This window comes from Stegodyphus dumicola, chromosome 8 (assembly GCF_044657685.1).
Source record: "Stegodyphus dumicola isolate Sdum_Otavi_A_Nest chromosome 8, ASM4465768v1".
NCBI lineage: Eukaryota > Metazoa > Arthropoda > Arachnida > Araneae > Eresidae > Stegodyphus > Stegodyphus dumicola.
Window position 1 is genome coordinate 124,718,602 of NC_140775.1, and position 15,585 is coordinate 124,734,186.

The 15,585-nt window shown below is 31.3% G+C and overlaps 1 protein-coding gene across 3 annotated transcripts in view; it reads right to left on the reverse strand.

The window, feature by feature from the left end:
• Positions 1-15,585, reverse strand: part of LOC118194405 (putative sodium-dependent multivitamin transporter) — a 75,768-nt gene that overhangs the window by 31,104 nt on the left and 29,079 nt on the right. For all 3 annotated transcript variants that reach the window (XM_035365565.2, XM_035365563.2, XM_085822374.1), the window contains 2 exons: positions 12,166-12,301; positions 1,156-1,363 (listed from right to left, as the gene is read on the reverse strand). In XM_035365565.2, the coding sequence (XP_035221456.1) occupies positions 1,156-1,363; positions 12,166-12,301 (344 nt within the window). The remainder of the gene's footprint in view (positions 1-1,155; positions 1,364-12,165; positions 12,302-15,585) is intronic.

Genomic DNA, 15,585 nt, shown 5'->3' on the forward strand with positions numbered 1-15,585 from the left:
GTTCTGTCGATGGCGAAAGGAAGTATATAATATATATCACACATTTCTTCTTTATATCAGTTACTTTGAAAATTCTATCAGTTAATTAACTTTCATTTAAAACTGACATTGAGACGTTATATCTATCTCATTTATTTTTTATTTTACTCTTTAAATATTTTTTCCTTACAGAAAAAATAATTGTACTTCTATATATGTCTAAGATGAATATCTTTTAACACGTTGAGCGCCAAGCGTATTTCTTAGGCAATCCCGTTCAGGCCACGCGCGCCGCTTAAAAGCGCTGGCATTGTAGCGTCAGCGATTCTTATCTCAGTAGAAGATAGTTTACGTTTGGAACGTAATTCCTATAGGCATTCATTCAACACGTTATGCTCCAAGTCTGTTTTGTAAATAGTTACATTCTATGCAAAGATATTACGAAGCAGAAAATTAGCATTACTGAAGTCCGGAAAGAATTGGTTGTGAAAAAAGAAGATATTCCATCGAACAGAAATGCAAGAATATCTAAAAAACGACAGCATAAACTCCAAAGAAAATCGGAAAAAGCCTCTCAAGTACGGAAATATTGTAAATTATGTTATGATAAAAATGCAACTGAAGCTGGTAGAGTAATGGCCAGAAAAAAAGACTAAGACAGTTGTCACAATTTATAATAGCTGTAATGGAGAACTGTTTTTATGCTTACCGTGTTTCAATGAAATGCATCAGTCCTGTAATGAATCAAAATTAAGTAAATTTTAAATAATTTTTCTGTAATTCCATAAAACAGTGTAAATTGTATAGTTATATATCATGTTACACGCTGTCAGCCAGCGGCGGTCCACACGGCCTAAACGGAAAGTCTAGTGTTAGCCACAGATGGCTGACGCGGTCTAAACGGAAAGTCTAGGGTCAGCCACAGATGGCTGAAGCGGTCTAAACGGAAAGTGTAGGGTCAGCCACAGATGGCTGACATGGCGCTCAACGTGTTAAAGCCGCCTTCTCAGGCATGCCCTACAACTCAAAGAAACAACACAAGGTAAAAAAAAATATATATGTGTATACATATCTTCTTTCGATGGAATTAAAATTTTAGTAAAGTAATTAAAAATTTTCATTTTTTCTTTTAATTGTTAAATAAGATTAAAAATTGGAAATAAAATAATTGCCAACTTATGACTTTAGCGATAAGGGTGGCCTTCTTGTCAGTCATTCCTCTTGAAGCACATGTAGGCCTAATGAAGTCTTCCACGGTGACAGTTGTCAGAGAATTAACCATCGAAGACATGGTACTGAGAGCTGCACTCAACATCCCACAAATGCACAGGCCAGGCAATCCCGGATAGCGACCAAGTGAAGTCAACGAAAAATAGGGAAGGAGCTAAAATAATAATTAAATTATAATAAGGTTGTGAAACTAGTACTGTCAAACAAAAGTATAACGAAAGTTACTTATTGCTGCAGTGAAAATGATGTTTCCAATTTTAATTTGCATAAGCGTTTTCAATCTAAAATGATCAGAAACTGTATAAAAACATGTTAAATCAGCCAGTAATTATTGCCAATTTCGGCTAGTATTTTAAGTGCCATCTGATATTAACATTTTGAATTATCTTAACTTTTTGACGTATATCATCTATACGCATCTTGAATTTACTTCATGCATTTTATGTTACGCATTAATCTTCCTTCATTTTCTAAAGTAATGATGTCTAACAGTTAGACATCATTACTTTAGAAAACAAACTGTAGACATCTCTTACAGTTTAGTTGGTTTCATAGGCGTAAAACAAAGCTTTAAATCAAAATTGAAGGATTTTTCTTCTTTTTTTATGAAATTGAATGACAAATCTTAAGACCGCCTTAATTTCTAAATTCAGCATTACAAAAGCGTCAGTCCCGCGTTCTAGACATAACAGATACATACTTCATTATCACAAACTGCTGCATATTTTACTTACCCATACAATTTAAAACACAAGTTAACAAGAAACATTGAGTGAGTAACAGGGCCTCTGCGCTAAAAGTAGACCTACACGTTATATCAGCCGTCTATAAGTTTAAAATTTTTATGGGCCACTCGGCACTCTAAAGTTGAGAATAAACTTTTATGCTGACTCTGGGAAAAGGAAAATTCCAAATAGAGATATAATGGTATGAGATATATAATGGTTAACAAAGATATACTGGTAGTCCGCAAAGACGACAATGTACGGATAGAACAGTTGGCATCAAAGGAAATAAAATTAAAAGGAATAAATATGTAATTACAGAAAAGCACTCAAAAACTGTCTGACCTAGGATACATAACATCATAAAGAAGTTTGTAAGAAATTAGCAAGTATTTACTTTAAACAAAAGGACAATAAAACCATGCAACCAGTCTGTTCCGTTACTAAAACTGAAGCTACTCATAGGATGAATTAGAAATGATCAATTGCTTTATCCATTCGGCAAATAATACTTACCAAGAAATTAGAACTGTGCATTAGAAGATGTCGATAAGATGAAATCGAATTTTCTTTCATTGAGAAATCGGTGTTAAATGTCTGTACGTATGTCAATAGACACGCCAGTGGCCGAACGGCAAAGTACACTGCTCAAAAAAAAAAAAAAAAAAAAAAAAAAAAAAAAATTAAAAATTAAAAATTAAAAATAAAAAATAAAAAAAATGGGACAGTCCTATATCTCCCGATCTACTGGGCCGATTGACAAAATTCAAATTGCGTTCTTCATGTCTCGAAAGCGCGACTTAGGATATGTATTAGATTTATATATAGCAGTATTCTAACATAGGTATTTTGACACAAAATCGGACTTCTTCTGAAATAACATATCAATTTTTTTTACATATTTTGATTCTACGACTCAAATTACGCCTAAATATGAAATTTTGTAAAATTTGGAGCGAAATTTACGGAGAAATTCACAAATTTATGTTGGCACTTTTTTGTCAGTTTGCGCCAAGAATAGTTCACTTAGCGAACTTCTTAATATATAGCAACTTAGTTTCCTTTCCCGTGAGAGGAAAAAAAGTCACCATCGTTCCTTTTTCCCAAATAATATTCTTTATATTATATTTTTAATTATAACTTATTATTTTAAGTAATTTTTTCTTTTTCGAATTTCATTTTAATTGTTTAAGTTGCATATTTTTTTCAAATAACTGTTTTAAAAATTTCTGTTTACCTATTCGAACTGCGTAAATAAAGGTGCAGCGTTTATTTTTTTTTCAAATAGTTTTCTTTATATATATTTTTGTCATAGTTATTATTTTAGGTAATTTTTAAATTCTTATACTTTTATTTTAATTGTTTGTGTTGCATTGTCTCTTCAGATAATTGTTTTAAAATTTTATATTTATTCCTTCGAATTGAGCATTTTAAATATATTTATTAATATAAATTTTCCAGAATTTGATTTTATTTATTTGAATTGCGTTTCTTTCGGAGGAATACTTTGTAACCCAGACTACGATGCGTTTGAAAACTGCATACATTGAAAGAGAAAATACAGTAAAGCAAAGTTAACAAGCCTTTCAATGTTCCGTTCAGAAAAGAGATATATAAATAAGAGAGATGTATAAACGATATTTTAACTTAGGATGACTTGCATACACTGCTTAAAACAGTTTTATCATTGTGCCCATTGCTTTACACAATTTTATCCTACATTTGGTTTCTTAAAATGTTATTCATATTTTAGTCAAATATTTTATTTTTGAAATCGCAAGAATAAAATATCATAAGATTAAAAGGTTTTAAATTAAAAAAAAATTAAAATACTAAATTTTACGCAAAAATTTATTTTTTCTTCTCTTTTTCTTCAGGCATTCTACTTTATTCTTGCTCTTTTTCTTTAGGCATTCTGCAAGTATATTAAAAAAGCATCCAACTTTTCGAAACATTTTGGTACTTCTCACAATTATTTTAAATAAAGTTATCGCCTTCCATTTCATAAAGGCCAACAAACAGCCAAGCGGTAAAGTCGCTGAACACTGGTAGTTCACTCCGGGGTTCGATTCCCGGTAAACGGGCTGGTTGCGTCGGCGTTTCCGTGGATTTTCACATGTGTACCGTGTATGACAGCTGGTTTTCCTTATAAAGTTCTTCACGAAGTATTTCGTTAGAGTTTTATCAGTCTTTAGAGACTAAACATTTTGAAGGTATGAGATGAAAGGAAAAATTGGTTTCATCAAGAGGTTTTGGTTTATTTAATCATGACAAAGCACACTAGGGCTATCTGCCTAAGGGAAGGGATGCCTTCGTGGAGGACTTTCTAAGGGAAACTGGCTCGTATACACGTTACACATGGGGAAAATCACGAAAACGCCCATGCAGCCAGCCCGTTCGTGGGATTCGAACCTCGGACTGAACTACCAGTGTTCAGCGACTTTACCGCTCGGCCGCTGTTTCATCAGGAGGGAAAAAAAAACGCCTTTGGGTGACATCCACATACAAAATACTGGATAAACTCCTGAATCTTCAAATAATTCGACTGAGAAAATCATGGGATTCTCCATTTATGATACGATATGATGTTCTATAACGAATTTAAATTTATACAACCATATAGACTAAAACCAGTCGCTCTTCACTTTAATCTGCAATGATATCGTTTTTGTCTTTTCTGCTAACACAAGCTCAATTGATGGTATTTGCTGGTGTACACGTTCAAGTGTTTTCTCTTTGAACGCCTAAATTCTTTGAAGTATCCTGAAAGTATATTCAAAAGCGTCCAACTTTTTGAAACATCTTGGTATGTCTGACAGCCAAATTTCCCTGCAAATGTTTGCTTACTTTTCTCCCTAATTTTCTTCTTTTCTTCTACAGTTACTTTCAGTGCTCACACAAGAAAATTAAGATTTTTCGATTGCTAGACTTCCATAAATTTTGCATTCTTGTCAATTTTTTAAAATATCAATTACATGAATTGCGATTCAGCTGAAAACAGCTTTTCATTTTCTAGTCATTTTAACTATAAATTAAGTTTAAAGAGAAGTCCAAAGAATAAATATTTTAATTAAAATATTTTTGCTAAATGACAAAGAAATAAAACAGTCTAGTAAGGTTTATTCTGAACTACCGAGTAACCCGATTCTTATATCAGCTGAAACAATCTAAATCATTAAAGATCATGTTTTTTTATACAATCTATAACGCGAGATAAAGATTAGCTTCCTAAAACATTCTTTCTAAGATGATTAATGTAAAATATTATATTTATATACATATACTTTTAAAGCTGGGACTTGAACCAACTTGTCAAACTTTTAAAGTTTAATTTGCATGGTGGTTATAATTAAAGTTCCAATTTGAAATGGTCATAAAAGGAAAACTACCGGACCAAATGTTATCAAACTTGGGAATCGTGTAAAGGAGGTTATGGGAATTTATTTTCCGCGGGAAAAAAAAAAAAAAAAAAAAAAAAAGAGTTCAAAAACCCACCACCAGGGAAAAATGGCACTGTATACAATATTGTTAAATGAAATAAGACACGAAAACATCTGTTTAAAATGTGTTTAATATTTTGCGAAACGTGCTACGAAGCATATTATGTAGCGTCCAGCATTTTCCGAAAGCAAGTTAAATCCTGTTACTGCATTCTCAACAGCAGCTCTTAGCATATCAGGAGGAATGTTACGGACATGTCAGTGTATCACATTTTTCATTTCTGCCAAATTGTTTAGATTATCACCATAAACGAAACTTTCGAAAATAAAATATTGAAATTTGACCTTGAATTTATTGGGTTATCGAAATATTTAATTTGATTTATCTTCTAAGTCCTAGTTCCGACAACAATTCCGTCAAAAATTCCGAATTACTTAAGCTGAAGTAAAAGATTTACTATATATTCACTGTATGTTAATAAAGCAATCAGAGTGTAATAAAAATAGATTATAGAATTTACGCTGATGCAACGTTTTGTCTGACTGCACAACATGTAATGGAAGAGAAGGCTTGTAGAGATCTGTTTTTGACATGCCTCTAAAAGTAGATGTCATACTTCTTTTGTCTCTTCCAATATCAAAAAACTTTCCTTTGAGAGGCAACTTTAGTTTTTGGGAAAGAAAAAAATCACAAGAAGACAAATTTGAAAAACATGCAGGACGATTGAGTACACATACTTATTTTCGGAACACAAGCGGTTCTCCAACTGGTTATTGAATAATGAAAAGATGCATTATCATGCAATACAAAACATTTGGAATACGTTGCCTGACTGAAAACGTAAGATTAAAAGTCATCTGCTTAATTCACAGCCATTTACAAGTCAACTACTGGGGCAATTGCAGAATCGTTTTGATCCTGAGCTTGTAAGACAAACCTTATATCACTGGATTTAAACACTTCTTTAATCTTCCAAGAACGTTCCTTCTTTAGCTCATATTCCAAGAATATTAAGTGAATACAATTATTGCAAAAGAAATTGAATATTCATTTGCACTACGGCTTGGTAGTTTACTAATGAGTTAACAAAACTTAAATTCTGCTTTTTGTGTTTAAGTATACAACAATATTTTAAATATTTACAAATAAAATATTAAATTGGAGATTTAATTGCAGCCTCACCAGTTGCCTAGCATTTGAAGATTATTAAATACTAATTGTTTGTTGCGAAGTCTAACCCAGGCTTGCATGGTTGGTTTTCGTAGTTTTTTAGGTTCTCTTTACAAAGGTTCTCTATAAAAGCATATTAACCAAATAGCTCCCATGTTCAAATAATAATTCCAAATGTGGCGTTATTAATGTGTTATCCATAGACCACATTTGGCGTTCGTGTGCTTTGCCATAATTGAATAATCCAATCCAATCCGTAATTAAATATAATTGATTTGTAACTTCTACTAGAGCTGAAGGTAAAAATTGAAGTGCAAATAAATAATATCGTGTGCAATCTTGATTAATATAAAATTAAAAATTTTGCATAGAAAAATATTTGCATTCAGACAGAGTTTTTTTTAAATATTTGCAATTACTTTATAAGAAGGATTTATTAATAACCGTAATAATTACTTATTATATTACTGATGATTAGGATTCAGTTCTTGACAATTACATTCTAAATTAGAATTTTAAGGGTATAATGAAAATACGCTACGCACAAAAATACATTTTAGGATAAAAAATGAGTTGATTTTTTATGTTTTAAAACTTCTTAAATTCATTTAATAAACATCGTATCCTCGTTGTTAATTGAATCCAGAATGTTGTGTGTCGTTTATATAATTATTCTTACTTGTCCACAGAAGTTGCTGACTTATCCAGCCATTAAGTAGCTGCAGATCATTTCTACATAACCATTGAACTTCCACTAATTCAGTCTCTAGAGGATTGTATGTTTATATCATAATTTGACTTATATAAATGATTGTTCTAAATCTTATGTTTCTATAAAAATACACTGTGCTTTAAAAATATGGATGATAGTATCTGCCGCTCTTTCAGCCACTTCAAAAGCAACAGTTTGTTTAGAAATAAATTATGCAGTTAATGTCATAAAATATTTTCATAAAATTCAAATAAACATTAAACGAAAATTCTCAGTTTTAGACAATTCGATTTAAGCGAAGTAAAGTAGCAGACGATAAAACGCCGAAGGTAAAAAGAAAAGATTTCTAAGATCTCTTAGAAAAATGCACTCTTATTTTTTTTAAAAAAAGGAAGAAAGAGAAATTTTAAAAAATTGTTAAAAATTTGAATAATATCATCTATAATTTAAAAAATAGCTTTTCATATAGTATTAATAAATATTTATTACGCCTTATTGAGGGAAAAAATTTCATATAATTAATTCTCCGTACAATTTTACTTGAAATTTAAGGTTAAAAATAGCTGTGGCAATTCAGTTTAACAAAAATCCATAGACCACATTTGGCGTTATTATCGCTCAAAAAAAAGATGCCAAATTTCAAAACGCGAAAATATGTAAATTCGTGTATATCTTAGAAAATTTTGAATAAAAAATTCTAATTTTTTGCAGATATGCTTAAAAATACACCTACTTTATGATGATGGTAAAAATTTTATAGGTTATAATTCAAAATTTTTTTCGAAAAATTTATAAAAATTATTTAAAAATAGAAATTTTAAAAATAAAACACAAAAAATGGGTAAATTTTATTTGGAATGAACCTAAATTTCGAAATGTGAGAAAAAATCAAAAAGGTTCGATAAAAAAAGAGATATTAATAAATATTTGCCAAATTCAATTAACATTGAGAAGCTAAAATTTTGAGAGCTAATATTTTAAAAACTAGTCGTACGATTTTTACAAAACTTGGTATTCTGGCATAATTTGAGTCGTAAAATCGAAATATGTAAAAAAATTGGTATGTTATTTCAGAAAAAGTCCGATTTTGTGTCAAAATACCTATGTTAGAATAGTGCTATATATAAATCTAATATATATCCTAAGTCACGCTTTCGAGACATGAAAAACGCAGTTTGAATTTTGTCAATCGGCCCATTAGAACGGTAGATATAGCACTGTCCCTTTTTTTTTTTTTGAGCAGTGTACCTAAACACTAGTAGTTCAATCTGGGATTGATTCCTGGCTAACGGGCTGGATAAATGGATGTTTTCATGGTTTTTCCAATATATAACGTGATACAAGCCAATTTCCCTCTGAATGTCCTCTACGAAGGCATCCTTCTTCTTAGTAGCTTTTTGAGTATTCGAATAAACCAAACCATATGTCAAATTGTTTTAATACGCTGTTTCATACCGAAAATACAAGACCATGAAAACCCGCTTACACGAATACCAGCTTTATGGTACACATAGAAATATATTCTAAAAACGTGATTTTAGTTTCAAGTAGCTATAGAAAACCAATACTCAAACTTGCATAATAAAATTTACAGAGTTAGTTGAACTAAAGCCATCCGCTGGAATAGCATAGTCGTTAACTAAGTATGATTTTAATTCAACGAATTCTGCCATGTGATACTGTAGGCATGTAGTGTTGACAGGCATGTAGTGCAAGTTCTTAGGTCATCTAAATAATGCGGGTGCTAAAAAGCATTCATATGAAAAGGCATATTGCTGTTAACCCCTTGGCCTACCCGATATCTGTCAATTACGCGAGCTATAGTAAACAAGAAAGTCAGTCGCGTGCCGTGCCATTCAACTGTTCAGCCGTGTACCCGAACTGGCGCAAAATGTACACTTTTCATAACATATATATTTCAGTCTAACGAAAGAAATTGTGAAATAATAAACAATGTTTAGGTACAAATAGTAATTTTAAGACGTCTAGGGTGTAATCATGATCCATTGATTAGTTGACAAAAATAATTGCATGATGGGTATAAGAGTTTTTTAATTCTTTATACGAAATTATATGAAACGTGTGAACGTAAGGAAACTTTACGAGGAACTAAAGTAATAGATCATCCAGTTTCGTCAGAAACAACTGAAAAAAAAAACCTGAGATTACAATCAAAGGAAAAATATTGGATGTAGAAATAACTTCAATCGCTTGTTCTAATAACAATACGGAGCATTTTATGCACAATTTCCTCACCACGAGTCAGACTCGTGACTTTTGTTTATGGCACAAATTCTTTACCACGAGTCAGAGTCGTGGCTTTTGTTTATGGCAGAAATTCCTTACCATGATACAGAGTCGTAGTTATAGGCCAAAGGGTTAATGTTAGCTGTGTATTCATGGTTCTGTGTTATCCTGCTGGGTAGTTTACCTAGAACGGTAATGTAACGAGCTACAACATATCATTTACATATCGTCATGCATCATTTATGTATTTGTTATGTGTAGTCTTTATATGCAAACTCATTCAATAAGCGGACTGGATTATTAACTGTATATTAAAAATGTCATTTTTAGTTCTTCAAGGAATTCAAATTCATCCGGCTCGTCAAAAGGAAAAGAATGGATTCTTTAATTATTTCAAATTACATTGGGGCTATCTACCTGGTGGGAAAGATGCATTTATGGCAGACTATCTCAAATTCACCTTACATGTGGGGTAAATAACGAAAGTATGCATGCTACACATCTATTCGCCAGAAGTCGAGTACGAATCAAACTACCAGTGCTGAATAGTCTCATCCATTCGGCCACTAGTACTCGATTAAGAGAAAAAAATAATTATAAAAGAAAATGTTTAAAAAAATGTGTCCTTTATCGTTTTTATCTGCGAACCAAGAAGTCTCAGGTTTGATAGAACCTATTGAAATAAGATCTTCTATAAGGATCCAAAGGAATCAGTTTATTTAAAAAAACTGACTAGCTAACGCAGTAAATTGGCTGAATGCAACGCGTAGGCGTTTGGAGTAAACTCGAGGTCGTTTCCTACAACTTACCAACTACTTATTACATACAGACTTAGAAATTAACACAAGGTATATGAATTTCACTAAGCAGATGGCGAAATGACGTCAGCTGGCGGTGCACGCAGCTGAGCATGAGCTAACCTCAATAGGTTTTATGCTTTTGTTCAATAATATCATTTACATATGTTAAGACTATGTCACGAAGATAGCATTACACCCCACAAATCCAATGAATAGTTTTATTCTATCGTAATTGGAAATACACTCTTTTCAGTATTAAATATTTAGAATAAAAATCTCTAAGCCGCAAACCATCATAATGATTATTTTAATATTTGTTAATGGTCGTTTGAAATGTTCAACGTGGTACTGCATATAATAAAATTTCTCAGAATCACACGACTGTCATAGGAAATAAATTTCTAGACTCGCTTTTTAAAGGGAGAAAACATCTTTTCGAATAAAATATACTGGCAGGGTAAAGTTAGAAGAATCTTGCTATGAAACACCAATGACGAAGAAAATAGGTGTAGAGGTTAATCCCTTTCTGCGAATTCCTGAGCTAAGAGTTAAAAAAAGGTTTGTATGCTTCAAGCAATAATTTAACAAACCGGTGTAGCTGTACGATTCGAGAACTGCTCTAGGTAACGTCGCGCAGTCATCTAACGTTAATAAATTGCCCATTGTATCACGACAGTAGATTAAAGGGCATTTTGTATCTCAACATTATTTGTCACGGATTAGTGGAAGATTCTCGAAAGTAATAAATAAAATTAAACTCATATATGAAAAGATTTGAGCTTAGTATTCGGGAAATTCTTGATCATCCTGTGTTTAATTATAAAGGAATTTTTTACATATCAGTTAAGTCTGTTTTCTGTCTTGTGCATATGTGATATAAAAATAAAATACCGTCTCTTCGCATGAATAAACACAAACTGCGTTCAGAAGGCATATACGAAGTCTGGAGAATTAAAAAAATAGTAAAAAGGGAAAGGAAAAAATATTTTAGAGGTATAACAAATGAAATTCTCTTTAGTCCGCGCGGAGCACATTAAAAGCCGAACGTTAAATCTTTGAATACTAGTAGTTCGATCCGATTTCAGTTTCGAAAAATGCGCTCTGCATGAGAGTTTTTGCCATGTCCAATGTGAATAGCATCCAAATTTTCTTTAAATGACCTCCACGAAGGTATCCCTCCTTTTAAGCAGATAGCTGTCGCGTAGCTGAGAAGATGACCTGAAATTTCAGCTTCTGGATACAGAACTATTTTGTAACTGATATAAGAATGGACTATAAAAACGACTACATCAAATCAATCGAATTAGTAACAGATAAAATCTTGGTTAAAATTGACTTATAAAAGTGCTAATGTGTCACCATCGTAACGGAACCAGACCCTGAAAGATAATTTATGAAATAATTTTACTTTAAAATAATGCATTCAAATATCGGAGAATACTGTATTGAGGGAAGTACCCATAGCGAATCCCTCTATTTGGTGATAAACATTATTGATTTCTATTTGATTTTATTGTTATTTTCAATACGATTTTATAAAAATTAAAGTTATTAAATCTTTAATGCTCTGGACCCACTGAAATTTCAGGCTGATATTAAAAAGCATATTATAATGATAATTACCAGAATTTTAATGGTGATTACAGATAAAATAAACATTTTTAGAGAAATAATTTATACCGAACATTTTTATAGCAAAAAGAATCATAATAATTTAGCAAAAAGAAAGCCGTTTTTAATTTATTGATTTTTCATTTTAATGTTAATAACAGTATCAATTTTGCATACAAAATTTTAAAGCACATACTCATTATTTCGGATCCTATTTCAAATAAAATTTATACAAGAAATATGTCTATACCTGATCAGGTTTCGTAATGATATTTTCGCCGGATGTCAAAGGATCACAGTTATAGAAATTGGCGTAAACAACCAATCCTGCTAAACAGTTTACCACGAAAAAAACAAAGGTAATGGGCAAGCTTGAAAACAGAGCACTAAAAGATAAAATACAAAGCATTGAAAATCATTACATCAATAATAAAGTTAATATTCTATTAGAATCGTTTAAATTAAATTTCGTCAATGAAAATAATTCAGATCTTACATTAAGAGTTTGGAGTAAAGGACATAAAAATATGCTTGGAAAGAAGAAATATTATACATCAATGTAATAATTAAACGTAATTAGCCACAATAACCTGTGCAAAATCTAAGTTTTTTTCACTTCTTTCGAAAATTACTAATGAAATTAAATTATTACATAGCATCACCAACCCAAATTTATGAAAATCCTATATGATTTGAGAAATACTTTCGGAAGCATATTTTCCTGAATAACAAATGGCATAATTTTTTTTATTCTAACTGTTCCATAAAACGTAAAACTATTACTATCTCAGTTGATAAATTCGGCAAATGGTGTTAGATCAACGTTTATAACAAGGGCATACCTGAAACTGTTCATCTGATAATGAAACTGCTCACTTTTTTTTAACAGCATTCCCATTTACAGAAAATCTCGTGTCCAAAAACATTTATGACAGCAATATCGAGCATTTTTCACAAACAAAAGTTAAATGTGAAATTTGCAAAATAAAGGGTTTAAATTTGAAATTCGAATAAAAGTTATATATAAATTCAAAATACAATATTTGGATTAGATGCTTCCAAATTTCCGGTTGATTTATATAGCAGATACAGAGTTTCAAAACTTATTAAACAATTTTAAGAGAAATTAAATGCCATTGAAGCAAACGCCTTTTCAACATATAATGTGTGCTCACATATTAAACGGTTACACGCTGAAGTGGCCTAACTTGCAATCAACATGACTGCAAGTTAAAATAAAGTTATTTACAGCTAAAAATAGAAAAAAGAGAAGGAAGAAAAACCTGAAAGTTTTCAGATTTTATATTACGTCCAAAGGGGCGTTTTTTCATTCCTCCTCCCACACACATACGGTTTCGAGAGTCTTTGGGCTAAAAATATTTAAAAACAGTACATATATTTAGAATTTCCGATCGACAGTCTCGTGTGCTGGAGACAAAATTGTTTTATTCCCTATAGTGTTGAAACTGCTCGCTTTGAAATCGTTGAGTTTTGGAGCCAAAAATTCGTTAAAAGTTTTACAAGTTATGAAATAGATAATAAAACAAGTTCGAAATTCAGGCTTCCAAGTGCCCATATTCGTGTGGAGAACTACGTTATTTAAAATTTGATGGCTGTAGGTATCGTTGTTTTTATACAATGCGAGAAACATGCATACATTCATGCACATTGTTCCTTATTTAATTCCTTTTAATATAATACAGGGTGATAACATTTGGTGACAACAATTTCAAAAGTGATTCAACACTTTTAGCGACTGAAAATTCAGTTTCGAGAGTTATATGTCAAAATGCCGTTTCGAGACCAATAGCCCTTCTGGGCTAACGTTCATTTAAATGACAGAATGCAAGACGAAACATTGTGAGGGTAATTTGTTAGCCTAAGATTATCGAATGAAAAAAATTAATGAATTGCGGAAACTCCTGAAAGAAAGTTTGCTTTGGTGCTTAAAAATTTTCTTTTTAAACCCAAATGGGACGTTAGTTCCGAATAGGATATTAGTGTCGAAACGGAATTTTGCGCTGAATCACTAAAAACGGCACATCACTTTTCAGATTATTGCAACCAAATATCATCTCCCTGTATAATATTCAAAGAAATTAAATAATGCATAACGTTCATGAATGTATGTATATTTCTCACACTGTGAAAATCAACGATACCTAGAGCCCTCCAATTCTGAATAACGTAGTCCTCCACCTGAACAGGGGAACATGGAAGCCCGAATTTTGAAATTGTTTTATTATCTATTTCATAATTTGTAAACCTTTAATGAATTTTTGATTAACTCAACGATTTCAAAGCAAGCAGTGGCAACACTGTAGGGAATAAAACATTTATCTCCAGCGCACGAGACTGTCTATCAGAAACTCTAAAGATATGCTGTTTTTAAATATTTTGCAATTTTACTGTTGAATAGAATTTTATGCGGTGCAAGTACCAAGAACGGGACATTTAATAAATAAAGTAAACTAAACAAAGCGTGAATAATAAAAACATAGAAAAAGGCATTTATATAAAATATCTTAGCTAGAAAACTGAACATTGATATTATGAACTCAGAAAAGACTGAAAATAAAATAGAAAAATGTATGCCAGAAATTAAAGCTGCATCAGGAACTCTAAACATTTACGCTACGATGCTTTAAATTTTTGTAATTTTGCTGTTGAATTGTATACAGCGTAAGTGTAAAACGTTATGCTTAATAATAAAGCTAAAAAGACAAAGAAAATGAGTTAGTAGGAGTGGCTGTAACAGACTTGTTGACTACGGGGTCAGCGAGAGTGTAAAAAGCCTTAAACCCTTTTGTATGAGGTTGTTACCTTTCAGTTTTTTTTTATTGTTTCATCTACAGTAATTGAACAGTTAATTTTAACTTAATAGTTTTGTTTTTGAGGTTGCGTGTACGTGGTGGTGATGGTTTTTCTATTGTTGTTTCATTTTTTGTTTCGTCTACAGTAATTTAGCATTTAATTTTAATTTAAACAGCTTTCTTTTTTAAGATGTATGTACGGGTATGATGTATGATGATGAATTTACTCACACATAACTTGAAAACCTTCAATAAAACAAACAAAAAAAAAAAACAAAAAAAAGACTTCGAAAATAAATTTAAATATATATTGATAAATACTGTTATACTGATAAATATTGCTGAAATGAAAAAATGCATGAAATTCAAAAAAGAAATTCAAATATAAAACAAATAAAAGTACAAAACCTGAAATACATGCAATAAACGACTTTGAAACCGGATTAAAGAAAAAAAAGTCCAGTCTATTTTAAGTATTGAAATAATGTTGAACTTTTTTTCCAATTAAACGGTCAACAAGTCATAGCTATTAAAATAATTCAAGTGAAATTAAAATATGGACACTCTATTAAAATGTGACGCAATAGATAAAATTTACATTTTAATTGCAAAGGCTCACTCTCAGCAATAGATGATAAGTACGTATATCTATCTCGATAATGACTTATTTAAGACGGTTTCTAATAGCCACCCAATACTTCAAGATTTATGTTTTTCAATTTATTATTCACTTAAAGTCTCAGAGTAGCTGTCATTTATGATTTTGTACTTAATAACAGTTTTAAGATGTTTAAAGGGACGAACCGGCTAGGAAATTCCATAACACACTTTTTTGTTGTGATGCTTACCAGTTCATT